Source organism: Nansenia antarctica, assembly GCF_963989245.1.
Source record: "Nansenia antarctica genome assembly, chromosome: 1".
NCBI lineage: Eukaryota > Metazoa > Chordata > Actinopteri > Argentiniformes > Microstomatidae > Nansenia > Nansenia antarctica.
In genome coordinates this window covers 106077336-106092662 of record NC_137674.1, presented here as the reverse complement: position 1 = coordinate 106092662, position 15327 = coordinate 106077336, and the positions used below count along the sequence as shown (strand labels likewise).

General features: G+C 43.9%; 1 protein-coding gene across 1 annotated transcript in view; it reads left to right on the top strand.

Moving 5' to 3' along the window:
• Nucleotides 1-467: 467 nt before the first annotated feature.
• patj (PATJ crumbs cell polarity complex component) overlaps nucleotides 468-15327 on the top strand; it is a 122211-nt gene continuing 107351 nt past the window's right edge. Inside the window, exons 1-8 of the mRNA XM_080529399.1 lie at nucleotides 468-489; nucleotides 1103-1138; nucleotides 1791-1844; nucleotides 1995-2173; nucleotides 5447-5644; nucleotides 6024-6163; nucleotides 7325-7520; nucleotides 11659-11787. Of these exons, the coding sequence (XP_080385525.1) occupies nucleotides 1823-1844; nucleotides 1995-2173; nucleotides 5447-5644; nucleotides 6024-6163; nucleotides 7325-7520; nucleotides 11659-11787 (864 nt within the window). The 5' untranslated portion in view covers nucleotides 468-489; nucleotides 1103-1138; nucleotides 1791-1822. The remainder of the gene's footprint in view (nucleotides 490-1102; nucleotides 1139-1790; nucleotides 1845-1994; nucleotides 2174-5446; nucleotides 5645-6023; nucleotides 6164-7324; nucleotides 7521-11658; nucleotides 11788-15327) is intronic.

Genomic DNA, 15327 nt, shown 5'->3' with positions numbered 1-15327 from the left:
TGGCCATGGTTCAGTTGACAGGTGCTGATGCGAATGAGAGGCAACGATCGACTCAATGAATAATAGCTTTCTAACCACCTGACTATGTCATTTAAACCTATCGAGATTCCTCCGACTATTAGAAAACATATTTCGCCTGCCTTTCATTGATATGCTAACTAGTTAGCAATCTACCTCCATACATACAGCTAACCCTCAATCACGCGTCGTGACAGCACACACACACACACACATGCAAAAAAGGATATTGTCCCAGGCGTAGATGTTCACAACTATCCACATCCTTCGCGAGAACAATTATAAACAATTGGACGAAAGTACAATAAAACAAGATGCTCCATAATAACAAGGTGCGTAAACAACACATCTGACTCCGGCGAGACGCCATGTTTGAAACGCTCAACGTCACGTGACCAAAACCATCACAGGTTTTTAAAGCAACAAACACCTCTTGAATATCCTGCAACAACCAAACTCCTACCAAGACAAGTAAGTCCCCCCTTTTAATCTATCTTTTGAGATAGTTTCCCTAACTTTTAGCGGGGGGTTGCGCTATTAGTCGTGTTGAAGTTCATTAAACTAACTAACACTAAGCAATGTTGTGATAATGTCTAGAAGTGATGCTGGAACTGGACAGTCCCCCAACAAAACAAGCTAGCGACATTGGGCTAGTCAAGCAGGGAGCTAGTAGGAACTCCTTACACTTTTAAAACCAACACCAAACTGACAGAAAGTTCGCCAGGTAATAACTGACACGAGCGTCGACGAGTTGTTTTATTGGTTGAGGAGGGGGGTTAGGTAACCATGGAAACGGGCGGGAAAGTTAGTTTATTCTGAAGTAGCACGAGCTTGTCAAATGAAGAGAGATGACAACACAAGTGCACCTGTTGCACTGACTCTCCTTGGCTTTACCTTTTTACTCCCAAATCTTTACCTGGCTGGCTCTGAAACTAAGAGACTAAAAAGGCTGTGATATTAGTGTTTACTTTCCTCACAAGTGGTCTAAATCGTTTGTTATGTTAGTTTCCCCAGTTTGTTTTCAATCTTGTTGTCATCCTCCCACTTTTTTTCCCACTCAGCTGATTTTATTTCCTGCTTGCAGGTTAAGGTGCGACTGAAACTTCCGATTGGACAACAGGTAAAGAATGCTAAAAACAAATCAAATCAATGCTGTTTCTATAATGATTGTGGGTTGATTGACATTTTTAGTGATGAGGTGTGACAACTTAGTGTGGTTTGTGTGACTTTGCTCATGTTGATATAGCTTGCTAGTAGCTACACTGCCTCCTAGGCTATCTCTCTGTCGAGACTGCTGCCAATGCTAATCTGCTTTGCTAACAGAACCACGACTGTTCGAATAAGAGACAGACCACGGCCACCTGACCTACTTTTGCTTTTGGGCTGCCAACTTTTAACATTTAACATGGAGGAAGAACTCCACGAAAAGTTTTGTGTTATGAACAAGACACCCCTATGGTTTTTAACTTGACAGTTCCTTCCAATCCACCCACCTATGCCAGCTAGAGATACAGGACAGGTGTATATGCATAGGCTATACTCTGCCCATGTGTGAAAGGGGCTTTTGTAATGCATGTAGGCGACTGTAGCCTCTTCTTTGTGAAAAGATAATAGATGGCCATTATTATGATTCTTTATTGTCATGTCAACTGCCTCGATGGACAGTATGTAATCACTTTGTTGTCTTATGGGACGGGGGACGGACAGGGGGTCAGAGATATGATAATATGGTAATTGTGAGGTGTTATATTTGTCCTCTGTTCCTTATACAGATTGCATCACAAAAGACACAGAGGGGGGGACGATGTATGAAAATGTCCCAACAGGTAACGCTGCTCATCTGCTTCTTGTCGAACTGTTGATTTCATTTAGTAGCATTTTGGGGTTAAAGGTGTAGGCTAAGCGTGTGTGTGTGGTGTGTGTGTGTGTGTGTGTCTGTGTGTGTGTGTGTGTGTGCGTGCGTGTGTTGACCTCAGTATCCAGTATGGAGCGGCAGCAGGTCCTGCAGGCCTTGGAGAGGCTTCAGGCTAAGCTGACCCAGCGGGAGGAGTGGACCCACAACGAGAGGCTGGGGGCGCTGAGGGACGCCCTGCAGAGCCCTCTCCTGGGACACATCCTCACCCTGCAGCACTCCATCAAACAGCTCAAAGACCAGGTGAGAGTGGCCTGGGGTGGTCCAGTGGTCTAGCACCGCGGCATGGGTTCGAATCCGGCCCATGCCCTGCTGACATGCCCTCTCTCTCCCTTCTTCTCCTTACTTTCCTGTCTGTCTTCACTATATCTGATGAACAATATGAGTGGGACTGCCCCACTCAGAAAAAAAAACTAAAAGGAAAAAAAAAAAGACCAGGTGAGAGAGAGGGGTGCCTGACACGGGCCCAGAGGGGCGGTTACACCATACCTGTAAATATCGCTTATTTTTAACCTATTATATAATGCATGCGCACAATCACGACATCCATGTCGGAGTTGACTTGTCTCCTCTCGTTTCTTGGGCTGCGTTCGTAATTTTGCTCTGAGAGCGCCGGAACGCACACTAGGTGCAACATCATAAAGGGACCAAGTAATTTGATTGGACGAGACATTCCATGAGTGCTGATCAGATATCCAGAGCGTATTTACGAACGCAGCCTCGATTATCTCCGTTTTGAAATGATCTCTGGTAGCATTGTGGCGCTCTTGTTGTTTTTGAAAATATCCCTTATTTTCGAATCCCTATATTGACAGGTATGGGTTACACTTTTCTGATATAATAATAATATGCCATTTAGCTGAAGCTTTTATCCAAAGTGACTTACGTTGCAGTGAGTGCATACATCTTTCATTTTTTTTATTTTATGGTCCCAGGCGGGAATCAAACCCACAACCTAAGCGTCGTTAGTGCCATGCTTGACCAACTGAGCCACAGAGGAACACTTTCCGATTGGACACCTAAGAGGCTTTACAAACTACAGAACCGTACTGTGCTGCCTCAGATGTTTTCTATTAACATGGTCCTTCCCAGTGCTGTTTCAGTGTCTATCGTGGATGTGTAACCAGACCGGCCCGGTACAGACTGTGGCATTGTTGGAAATCAGCTTCTGTCCCTTCTAATGTGATCTAATGCTAGATATTTGGAACAGTGAACTCAATGTTATGGCGGGGTTGAGTCCCTGAGGTACAGGGGTTCTGCTGCTATGTGTCAAGATGCAGCCAGCCCCAAATCTTAAAATAAAATGAGAACATTTGAAATAAATTAGATTCTGTCATTGATTTTTTGGTTTTCAAACATTTAAGTTTTAGTACTAATCTGTCCAAGGAAGGCCACGGAACGTCGATGTTTCTTTTACCTAAATAAACCAATAAAGTAGAGTAGCAGTTTGAAAGTAAGGCACATTTCACCTGTATATCTCACCTGTTAAGGTGTAACTACAGACACAGAGGACCACCAGTGTGGCGAGGCCTAATACACCATGTAAGGGCTGGAGTATTCAGTGCCATCCATAATTATGAAGAATGTTTTCTTCTTTTGGCTCTATAGTCTATGAAACACTACCTATCTACGCTCACTGAACACTTTATTAGGAACATATACTAATACTAGGTAGGGCCTCCATTTGCTCTCAAAATAGCCTCAATTCTTCATGGCATTGATTTCCACAAGATGTTGGAAACATTCCTTTGAGATTCTGGTCCATGATGACATGATTGCATCACGCAATTCCTGCAGATTTTTTCAGGTGCACTTTCAAGCTGTGAATCTCCCGTTCTACCACATCCCAAAGGTGTTCTACTGGATTCCGATCCAGTGTATGGGAAGGCCACAGAAGAACACTGAACTCATTGTCACAACTTTTGCTTTGTGACATGTTGCATTATCATGCTGGAAAGTAGCCATTAGAAGACAGGTCTATTGTGGCCATGAAGGGATGCACCTGGTCAGCAGCAATACTCAAAACAGGCTGAGAGACATTATTCAAGTGATGACTGACTGGTATTAACGGGTCCACTCCAAAGTGTGCCAAGAAAACCTTTCCCATAACATTACACCGCCTGAATGAATGAGAAAGTGTACACAGGTGTTCCTAATAAAGTGTTTAGTGAGTGTGTATATTTTTCCTTATGCTCGGTTCTTATGCACAACATTTCATACCTTATGTCCACGGCCGAAGATGATGCATCAAACCTCTAGACAGCTTAATTTGTATTCAGGACAGGTTTTTATTGATGAAAAAAAAGTACTGCTTACAATAAACAATCCACACGCCAAATTAAGATAATGGCAATAACCGATGCTTGTCTTCATATTCTAAGTGCTGCGAAGGTCAGACGAGTGTTTATGAATGCGTCAGGTGAAAACCTATTGTGGATTAAAAAAAAAAGCCCCCGGAGGTGGCGGCGGTGTTTTTTTGTAGATCTATCAAGCTTTAATATCTACTGTCTTGGTTTGAGTAACGGCCTTGTCTGAGGATATATTGATGAAATGGCCCAGGAACCTGCTCTGTCAGCCCAGCCTAAATAAGCAGGAGACTGATAAGTTTCCACAATGTGAGTCTAAAGGTCGTTAATACATTACCTGTTTGGGACTGGGGAGAGCTGCAGAGGAATCTATTGATTTTTCCCTCCCCCTCCCCTCTCTCCCCTCCCCTCCTCTCCCTCCCTCCCTCCCCCTTGCTCGCTTTATTTTTTCGCAGACGTTGCCTCTGCTTATAAGGGCGCCATTGTTTTACATTCGTTGTCTGTTCTGGTATCTAACACTGATCTGCAGGGCATTTACAGGGCGTATCTGATGGTATAAGAATGCACCTTAGTTGTTACAATACTTCTATAATAGCCCTTGTTGTTGGTGGGTTTTTGGGAGGCTACACTAATGTTGAATTTTTAACCCCATCAGTTTCAAATGGTATATGTTCAATTGTCTACCACCTTTTCAATTTGATCTATCTTGCTCATTTTATTTGTGCTGTTCTGTTCGTCATCTCCCCTCCATTTAAACTTTATAGGCCACCATATCGATGGTGGACCATGTTGGAAAACCTGTCATATTTGTCTTTTTCGTCCGTTGCTATTCGCGGACCATATTGTCCATCCTTTACTAGTCTACTACATTTCAGATACTACGTTTCAGATGTCTATTTTATTTTATTCTAATATTCTATTGTCAATTTATTTTGTTGTTGTTGTTGTTTGTGACCTGCTGTAACACTTTAATTTCAATCAATAAAGTATCTCTCTATCGCTCTATCTATAGATAACTGCAACACTAGACATGATGGAAAAAACATATTTTCTCTGACCGCGGTCTGAATCTGTCGTACATCCATTACTATTCTACTACATCACTCAGACCTCAACAGCAAACAGACTCTCCGCTCGTCCATAACAACATGCAACATTATCCATGATGGAAAAAAAACAACCCTCTCCTCTCCTGTTTCTCTGTGTGTAGCTAACCTGCATGCCTCCAGACGCCTGCAGTGAGTTCAGCTTCTCCAAGAGGGGCCAGCTGATAGTCAGCGCCAGCCGCCCAGCCAGCAGCCTGTGCACGTCCGGCCCGGCCTCGGCGCTGTCCAACTGCTCGGCCCCGTCCCCAGCGGGCTACCCGTCCCCTGACCAGCTCCATAGGTGGATCCGCACCGCAGCCAAGGTGGGGGCCGCACCTGTTCCGCCCACGCGTTCACCCCCTCAATGCTGCCCTCGCAGCAAGCATGCGGTTACACCGTGGCTGTGGCTACATTTACTGTGTTGGGTACAGGTAGAGATGTTCTAGGTTTGATCCGTCAGTGTCAGCTGTGTGTGTGTGTGTGTGTGTGTTTTTTTAATGTATTGCAGTTGGCGGAGATATTACCGTGACAGTGTACTTTTCATAAACGATTGTGCCCAACTTGTTTTGTATTCCCCAACCGATGTCATTTGCATTTACATTTTTATAATTCATCTGAACTGTACTTCCATCCACTGGTATAGTTTAAATTTCCCAGCTCCATTCAAATGTCTCAGCTCCATTCTAATGCTTCCGTGTGTAGGGGCGTCAGACGGAGCACGTGGGCCTGGTGAAGCCAGCCTCCGGGGGCCTGGGCTTCAGCGTGGTGGGCCTGAGGCCGGAGGGGACGGGGAGTCACGGGGTCTTCATCAGACAGGTCCAACCAGGGAGCGTCGCACACAGGTTAGACACGCTGCCTCTTCTTGTTCTTGTTCTTGTTCTTGTTCTTGTTCTTGTTCTTGTTCTTGTTCTTGTTCTTGTTCTTGTTCTTGTTCTTGTTCTTCTTGTTCTTCTTGTTCTTCTTCTTCTTCTTCTTGTTCTTGTTCTTGTTCTTGTTCTTGTTCTTGTTCTTGTTCTTGTTCTTGTTCTTGTTCTTGTTCTTGTTCTTGTTCTTGTTCTTGTTCTTGTTCTTGTTCTTGTTCTTCTTCTTCTTCTTCTTCTTCTTCTTCTTCTTCTTCTTGTTCTTGTTCTTGTTCTTGTTCTTGTTCTTGTTCTTGTTCTTGTTCTTGTTCTTCTTGTTCTTCTTCTTGTTCTTCTTCTTGTTCTTCTTCTTGTTCTTCTTCTTGTTCTTCTTCTTCTTGTTCTTCTTGTTCTTCTTGTTCATCTTCTTCTTGTTCATCTTCTTCTTGTTCCTCTTCTTCTTGTTCCTCTTCTTCTTGTTCCTCTTCTTCTTCTTCTTCTTCTTCTTCTTCTCGTACCAGTTGCTTAAAGATGTCACTCACTACTATGAATGGGGTACATTTAAGTACTTGCAGGCCCTTACTTTGTAATATATAAAGTCTCACTAGTCAAAAAAAAAAAAAAAGACCACAGAATCCCTTGTTAAATCTGTTCTCAATCTCAACGTGATTTCCTTCCTGGTTAACAAAGCTTAGGAATTCATTGGGTTATTCCGTTGGGGTGTGCCGACGGGGAAAAAATTACTCCTATGTAGCACTTGTAAAGGGTCTATGAAGGCATTATAAACAGCCTTTAAAGTTCTAATATACATAGCCCGACATACACACAGCTTTTTCCCCACAGCCATCCGGCTCCTAAATGCCGCTGGGCCCCCCCCCCCTGACCTGACCCCTATCTATCTACCCTCCCTCCACCCCCACCCAGAGAGCTTTGGACTGTCTGGACATGAACACTTGAACACTTGATCTCTGCACTTTATATTTATATTAATTATGGCTCTTGCACTTTGATGTTGGTTTGCACTGTCTTGTCCTGTCTTGCACCTGTCCTGCTGTAAACCGTGCTCCATTGTCCCAAACCAAATTCCTAACATGTTTACATGTCATGGCAATAAAGTCTTCTGATTCTGATTCTAATAAGGTCTCCCTTGTATATTGCTTGCAGAGATGGGCGCATGCAGGAAAACGACCAGATCCTGGTGATCAACGGGACGCCCCTGGACCAGAGTGTCACCCAGCAGCAGGCCATCGGTCTGCTCCAGCAACCAGGGGACAGAGTGGAGCTGGTGGTGGCCAGGGAGGTGCCCCCAGTCGCCCACACACAGAACACACAAGCCAGCCCTCCCACGCCCGTCCCCATGGTAAGGAACGGAGCATTTCGGAGGCTTCAGGTGCTATTGTTGTTTTTACAACTGAAGATAGAGTTTCCAGGTGTACATGATGACCAGGGGGAGGTATTCTCTCAACGTCACTAAAGGAAAAATCCAGGCGTATTTTTGATAAGTCTCGCGAGAGTTATAAAAAAATAAGCCTGGGTTTTCCTTTAGCGAGGTTGATGGAATACCCCCCTGGTGCTACATTTTGAATGTTGCATTACAACTGTTCGGTTATTTTCTTATGTTGATTCAGACAAACTGTCAGATGACAAAGGCACAACTCTCTTGTTGCAAAGCTGATTTGCGATGGTTGAATAAGTAAGACACGATGGCTTGAATGTCAACGTTTTTAATCAAATATCGAACATAACCGCTTGCTTGAAAACAAGCGAACTTCCCACCTCTGACTTCTGTGTTTGAAAATGTATTATTCATTGGTTGAAGAAGCACCCTCTAAACAACCTTACTCGTTTTCCACGCATATATAGTACACGGTTTGAACATGCCATCAGAGTGTGTGTAACATGCGCACTGCAATGAGTGTAGTCTGTTTACTGTAACGTCGTCCTGTAGCCTGTCACACAAAACAAGTACTTGACCATCGCTCGAGTGCAAAGGGCATCAATCATATCTAGAGGTTAGCGTAAGGTCACAGGCCCTGACTCGATATCAGTTAAAGTCCTGATTTGAATTTCCTATTTATTCAGAGTTGCCCCTTTAGAGCTGATGACATTGAGTGTATGATGTCTATGCCCTTAAAGCCTATAGGAAATCAAGTTAGTGCTTCAACGGCAATCCTCCTGTATTTAAACCTGAGCAACGTCGGTTCAATTAATGTATAATGTAGACATGACATGGGAGTCAAAGAGATGAGGGCAGAGGGAGTTAGGAGCCCCCTGATGCATAGAAACGGTAGGTCTGCATCAAATCGGGTTTGTTGTGGAAATGATCATCATATTATAGAGTGAGGAAAGTCTGTTTAGGCTGCTGTGTCCTTAGAATAGGATATAATATAATATCGGTTTCTCCATTTCTCACTAGCTCAAAACTGACCTTGAGAGGGGTTGATTTAAGTGGTTTCTCACACACGTACGGCGGTGTTGGCTCGGCGAGCTTGGCAAAGTATGCAGTGGAACTAAAGTGTGGTTGTGTACCATTCAGGACACGTTAGGAGGCTCCGATTTCTCCATCCTCTGATTCCGATATGGTTATCACATAGCACCGTCGCCAGCGATTTGAGAAAAAAAAAAGAAAGAAAAGAAAATAGACCTGGATCTTCTATGGACAATGCATGACCACTTGGTCACGGGCGTCCGCCCATGTGTGTACATAGCTTTAGACTGACCCCTCTCTCTTTTCTTTGGAAGGAGAAATAAACGTGAGGGAGTGAAAATTAGATGGGGAGATGGATCAACACACAGGGTGATGGACACTATTAACCCCAGAGCTCTGACAACAAACCCCACGCCCCCCCCCCCCACCTCTCTTTAACTAAATAACCAAAAGAAAAGCCCTGCAGAAATCCCTTTAAAAGCAAAGAGCAAAGAAAAGTCCCAGCGACGACGGCAAAAAAAAAAAAAAACGAGCGCCAGCCAGACCCCCGAGTTTTTAAATGCAAAGCGGTACAACACACAGGTTAGTCCCAGCCATTATGATAATATGTCGCCTATTTTGGGTCATTATCGCGTGGCATTTCACTATTCCTGTTGTTTTTAATCCCCCCTTGGACGGACGCCACATCCTGCATATCAAACCCGAGCTCGTCTGGGCCTTTTGGTTTATTCATGTGCTGTTTCTCTTGAGGTCGTGTTTAATGGAGCGCTGGGTAAAAAAAAGAAAAAAAGAAAAGGTCTGGATCTGATTTTATTGCAGTTCCCCAGCTCAAACTATCTGTCACCCCAAGCCAAGACTCCGCCCCTCCAGACAAGTGCTGATTCCCCCACATTAGAATAGTCTAGTATCGCCCTGGCAACGTTCCTGTCCTCTTTCCGTTCCTATTTGTTCCTGAAGTAAACGGACAGTAAACACTGGAAAGATAAGAATTACCCGCTCATGAAATCACGAGATATAAATCAAAAGTCAAATGTCGCTCTGCCGTGATGCTGTTTATTGTGTATCCGTGTCTGTCATACAGTAGCTTTTGACAGGGTAGCATATAGATGGATCCCTGTACTCTTGAGAGAAGCCGAGGGTGATGTTGTTAACTCCCCAAGATATGAGGCACCTGTCAATCAAAGAGCTAATTAACGGTGGTTCGGCCACTCTTCTCACCGACGTTAATACCGATCAATTGAGTCATCCCGAACCAGTTTTCCTCTCTCCTCTGGGTCCTCTCTACTTTCCCCAGTAAGAATCCCCCCCTGCCGCCTCTCTCCATGTGAACATGTCCTCTTATCGTGAAAAGCTGAGAACATTTTCTAAGAAAACGTTTTAAATGTGGAAAAAAAAGTCTCCGGGGATTAATTACTTGTGTGCCTAAAATGGCAGCTTGTGTGAGCTAATGTTGCCTTGGAACATTCCTCTCTCTCATGCCCCCACCTCATTCCTGACATTACATTCTACAGCATGTTTGTGTTATCTTGAACCCTTATCGTAGTTCATTTGAACATTTAAAACCTAACGTGACAGACTGTTCTGCCGCCGGAGAGAGAGAGGCCTGCTCGCAGCACTGATCTAGAAGACCGGTTCCCACTGGAACAGTTTTTTTTTCTTCTGAGCTCCCATTATGGCTTTCTCATTAAAAAACTGTCCCAAAGCTCGAGCTGTTTGTTTGGATTTCATAAGCAAAGTCTCCTGTGTTTGTGTAATAATTCTGCAACATTTAACGGGGCGAAACGGAAAACATGGAAGGAAATGCAATTTAGCCCAACTGTTTCTAGTTTATATATATATATATATATATATATATATATATATATATATATATATATATATTTAAATATATATATATATTATTATATATATATCTCAACATATATATTATAATAAAAGAAAAATAAAAGTGTCAAAAATATATATTCATACTGAGTTACAGCATTTCTGTGTGCTTTCAGGATCAGGTCGATGCTTCCGGTTCAGAAACAGACGGGTGTACTGTACACACAAGTATCAACCGTAAACATCGAGACTGCATAGGCCTAAACATTTCAGACAAGACAGGTTTTACGTTGCTTGTAGAACGTTCCAGAGGTATGGCCTGAGGCTGCTTACAGTTGGTTTCCCTGCTCGCAGGGGAGACTCGCCAGGCTTATTTACTCAACAGAAAGTTAAGACTCAAACTAGCCCCGGTCCTTATCTGGCGGACGGCTCTCTTCTGTGCTCAGGATAAGTGGGAGGGTAAAACGCTGTGTCCCCAGGGACCCGAGGCCGCGCCACACTGAGGTTTCATTAGATAGAAAGCAAACGATGGAGGAAGTCACCCATCAGATAACCCTGTGTAATAAGAGAAAAGAACTGCTCTGATTGCCTGCTCGCTTAATAAGGAACCATTGGAGACGTTGTGATTAGGACAGGGGGGGCTGTATGTATGTATGTATGTATGTAGGTGATCAGGGAGGGTTAGTGGGGCCTGGAAAACAAGACCCAAGAGACTCTGACCTCAAGCGTTGATCAGACGCTTATATTCCTGAGATTTAGTGAAACCATTAAAAGTCTGGCCCGCTGTTCCTCTGCAGCAGTGTGCAGTGACCCACAGTGGTTTAGTTAATATCACACAAAAAGTAGTCATTATGATTTATGTGGCTCAATTCCGGTAATTACACTAAGGACCCGTTTCACAGACAAGGCTTAAGCCTAGGCCAGGATTAAATCACACTTGCGATGGAATTACTCCATTGAGGATGCTTTTTTTAGTCTAGGATTTAGTTTTAATCTGCGTCCATTAAACCAGCCCATTATGGTATTAATTGTTACTTTTAAAATTGTTTTCCTACTATCCTTCCCTTTGTCCAATAGCTGGCCTCAGAAAATCAGGAACACTACCGTATTTCTTTCCAAAAGTAATCGAATTGTTCAGATGTCAGTTAGCCTAAGTCGCTGCTGCTATGGTGTCATCAATCTCTTTTTGGCCGATAATGCGTAGACAATTGACACTGTTTTTTCTCCCCCTTGTCTTGTTTTCCAGGAGCAGTGGGGCCACGTGGAGGAGATAGAGCTGGTGAACGACGGCTCCGGTCTGGGCTTTGGCATCGTGGGAGGCAAGGCCACAGGGGTGGTGGTGAGGACGCTGGTGCCAAACAGCATCGCCGATAAGGTGGGCGATGATAAATACACCCTTACGCCAACACTAACAAGTCTCAGGCAGGCTTTATGAATCCTCTCTAGGCGGACCTCGTTGGTGTCGATCGAGGCCTGGAGATTCGACAGTACGAACGTCGCCCACTTTGTACCAACAACAGTTTTGTTTGTGACGATTCAGCGTCTTTCCCTTCCCCATGCCCTGATTAGTATATGTCCGTGGTCAATATTGTCAGCTAGCTACATCTCAAGAGGAGAAATCAATGTATCGGTAAATGGATTAGTTGGGGGTAACACTGTTAGTCAATCCAATAGATTGAATCCAGATGATTTGATAAGCACATTAAGATACAGGCCATGACCTTTTTCTGTTGTTGTAGGAAGGATTGTTAGTGGTTAGCCTACATCAATACAATACTTATTGCGTTGCTTTTAAATGCTTCCCCCCTCACAGTCTGATCCACCAGCAACAGACCGGTCATCCCCTATGAATAGTAACTGCCAGTTTAGCTGCATTAATGCCCAGGGCACACACAAAAGGCTCAGTTACATTATAATAGCCATTGAGCAAGAGGGGAAAAAATGATCACCCTGTAAGGGGATTACACCCTCGCTGCACATAGCGTCTGGCTCAAAGGGAGTTTTTCGCAAATTACAGAGATGTTCAGGAAAGGTTTACTCTCAGACGCCAGAAGTCCCGACACAGCTGATGTTCATTTAGAGTTTAGAGGCACCCCCCCCCTTTCTCCACTAAATGCGTTGCTTTTTTCCCCCATTTCTTTTGTGTGTTTGGAGATCATTGAGAGATAACATGGGAACATGTCATTTGAGTTGTTCCCCGAAAGAAAAGAAAAGAGGGGAAAAAAACGTTCAATGTCAGCTTCAACCTTCTTCTTAGAAAGTGTTATCCAGGAGAGATCTCGGTTGAAACACCCCGTCCCTGTTTTTGAAACTCTTTCGCACTCCTCCTCCTCCTCCTCCTCTCCAACCCCCCCCCCCCCTCTCTCTCTTTCTCTTTCTCTCTCTCTCTTTCTCTATCCGAATGTCCAAGAGCCCGGGCACAAAACCCTTCTTGTTCAAAAGGCACAGTGCAGCATTTCACACATCAGTGGATCTTATGCTCCAAAAAAGCTGTCAAAATTGGGGCTTTGTTTGCCCTGGCGTTTCCCATTTCATCGTTTAATGGCTGCGCCCGGCTTCAATGCGCCCCCGTTGTCCCGCGCACAGAGGCAGGGAGAAGTTGAGGAGATTTCCAGAACAAGTTTATGCATCAAACGTCTTTCATGTCTTTCTTTTTCGTGTGCCCTCCCCCTCTTTGTGTCTTGTGTTTAGTTTTTTTTTTTCCTCCTCTTTTTTTCTTTCCCCCCACTGAGTTTCTTCTGCTTGACCTGTACGTTGGAAAATCCATTTCCCTAGCTTAGCTCCGCACGCCGCGGTGGACACACGACCTGTTCAAGTGGCACAGCGAATGCCTAGGAGTGACCACGTTGTAAAGCAAACGCATGTTGAAGGTTAGCAGAGTAGCAGGATCCAGAGGGGTCTCTTCCACCTTATTTGTTCATTTTGTTTGAACGGATGATCGTCGGCCATGTTGTGAATAATAAGGGGGGGTCACGGTTCAGTAGTTCAGGCTTTTTGGGGTCACGGTTTGGCTTGTATGAATGGATTGTATTCTTATATCGTAAACTTGTTCTGGCCAAAGGGGTGATCATTTTGAGAAGTACAATCGATCGCTTATAACGAGAACAAAGAGCCGACAAATACATGCACACGCTGCAAGGTTTCATTACCTCTTTTATAATACAGTACTAACTCTGGGCACATGCCCCATCTATCACCGAAGGTCAGGCATGTCATCAGTCATTTCAGGAAATGCAGCCTATTGAAATCCATCCAACATGTTTTGTTTAATACTTTTCAATACGTTTTATTGCTTCATTCTTTTTTAAACTTCTCAACATGTTTCAATCCTTAATTATTCTATCATTAATTCAGTTAAGTAAGTGCTGAATTTCAATGACCCATTTGTGTTTAAATGGAAGTGACCCCTGGCCCCAGAGCAGAATCACACTGTAGGCCTCGCTGCTCCCAGACAGATGCCACATGACAAAAGGGATGAGCCCAGCCCCGTGTTAGTCTTAGTTAATCATGTCCACACGTTCAGATTGATGGGCTGTGTGGCTCATATGAGGACATATTACAAGGAAAGGAAAGGAATGTAACTTCTGATCAGTTACGTAGCCTACACTTATTAGACAGGTATAAGGTTCCTAAATTTCGTTGTTTGGTACCTGTACTATAGCAATGACAATAAAGACCATTCATTCATAACAGGTATAACATGTGCGTCCGTGGTCTGGGGTGGTCCAGTGGTCTAGCGCCACGGTCTACAGTGCACACATATGCCCATGTCGGCAATTTCCTGTCTTGTCTTCACTGTATCTGTCCAATAAATAAATACAAATAAAATAAAAACATGTAAGTGTCCGTGAGAGCAGAAGGGAGGAGCCAGGCCACCAATGCACAAGCAAGGAGCTCATCTTCACTGACATTAAGGTCAAAACTAAGTGATATTACCGTACTGTAGTACTCTGTATCTACCTGCCAATTCACTTGTTGTAAACCAAAACAACCCTATCCCTCAAGGTTACAGTGGGAAATGCAGTGAATGTTCATACCCAAGTGTCAAAATATAGGCTAGTAATAATATGTGTGGTGGCCTGGGAAAACCCTTCACATGGTGGCATTTTGACATTTTCATTTTTTAATATTGGTTGAACTGGTAACTGGTTGAATGGCTGAGATAGCCCTTTATTTTAAAAAGTTATGAGCATTTTAATGTAGCATGTCAAAAAAAGTGAAAGGGGAGAAATCCTCCCCTTTCTCCTCCGGGTCGGGGGAGGAGCCTATGCAGATCGGCCGGTCCCGTTTGTCTGCTTGTGATGCGGTGTTTAGTCTGCTCGCCTCGTCGGTATGCGAGGGACAGATCCATTTGTGTGTCTTCTAGTTAAGATTTTATTACTTTATGCTTATTGTGAGCATCAGTAAACTGGCAATAACACAGGTGGAAGTATCGTCTCTCCTTTCGCTCATGTGTGCGTGCGTTGCTTAACTGAGAATGAGACACGTTCAACGTGATGTTGTTTCGCTAGCAAACTACCCGCCACAAAAACATCAAAATAAGTACTTTCTCTTTTGTTTTCTTAAAATGTTTATTCACCATAATGTAGTATGGAGTTCAAAGTACTAGAATACCACATAATATCAAAATCGCCAAAATCGCGATTTCCATCTATATTTGCTCTTTGCCACGAACGAACGCCAGCGACATCCGACGGGTTTTCCCAGGCCACCACACATATCTGCCATTGGACCCACACGCTGTGTGAATTAATTAACGCGCTAGGGCACGCAGAGTAGAATTTCCAGCTTGTTGGTAAAACTTGAGAACACCGAGATGCGGGAAGTCAAACGACTGTATAAGAATATATGCCATGTAGCTGATTCTTTTATACAAAGCGTTGGACATTGCATTGAGTGCTTGCATTTGTTAGTA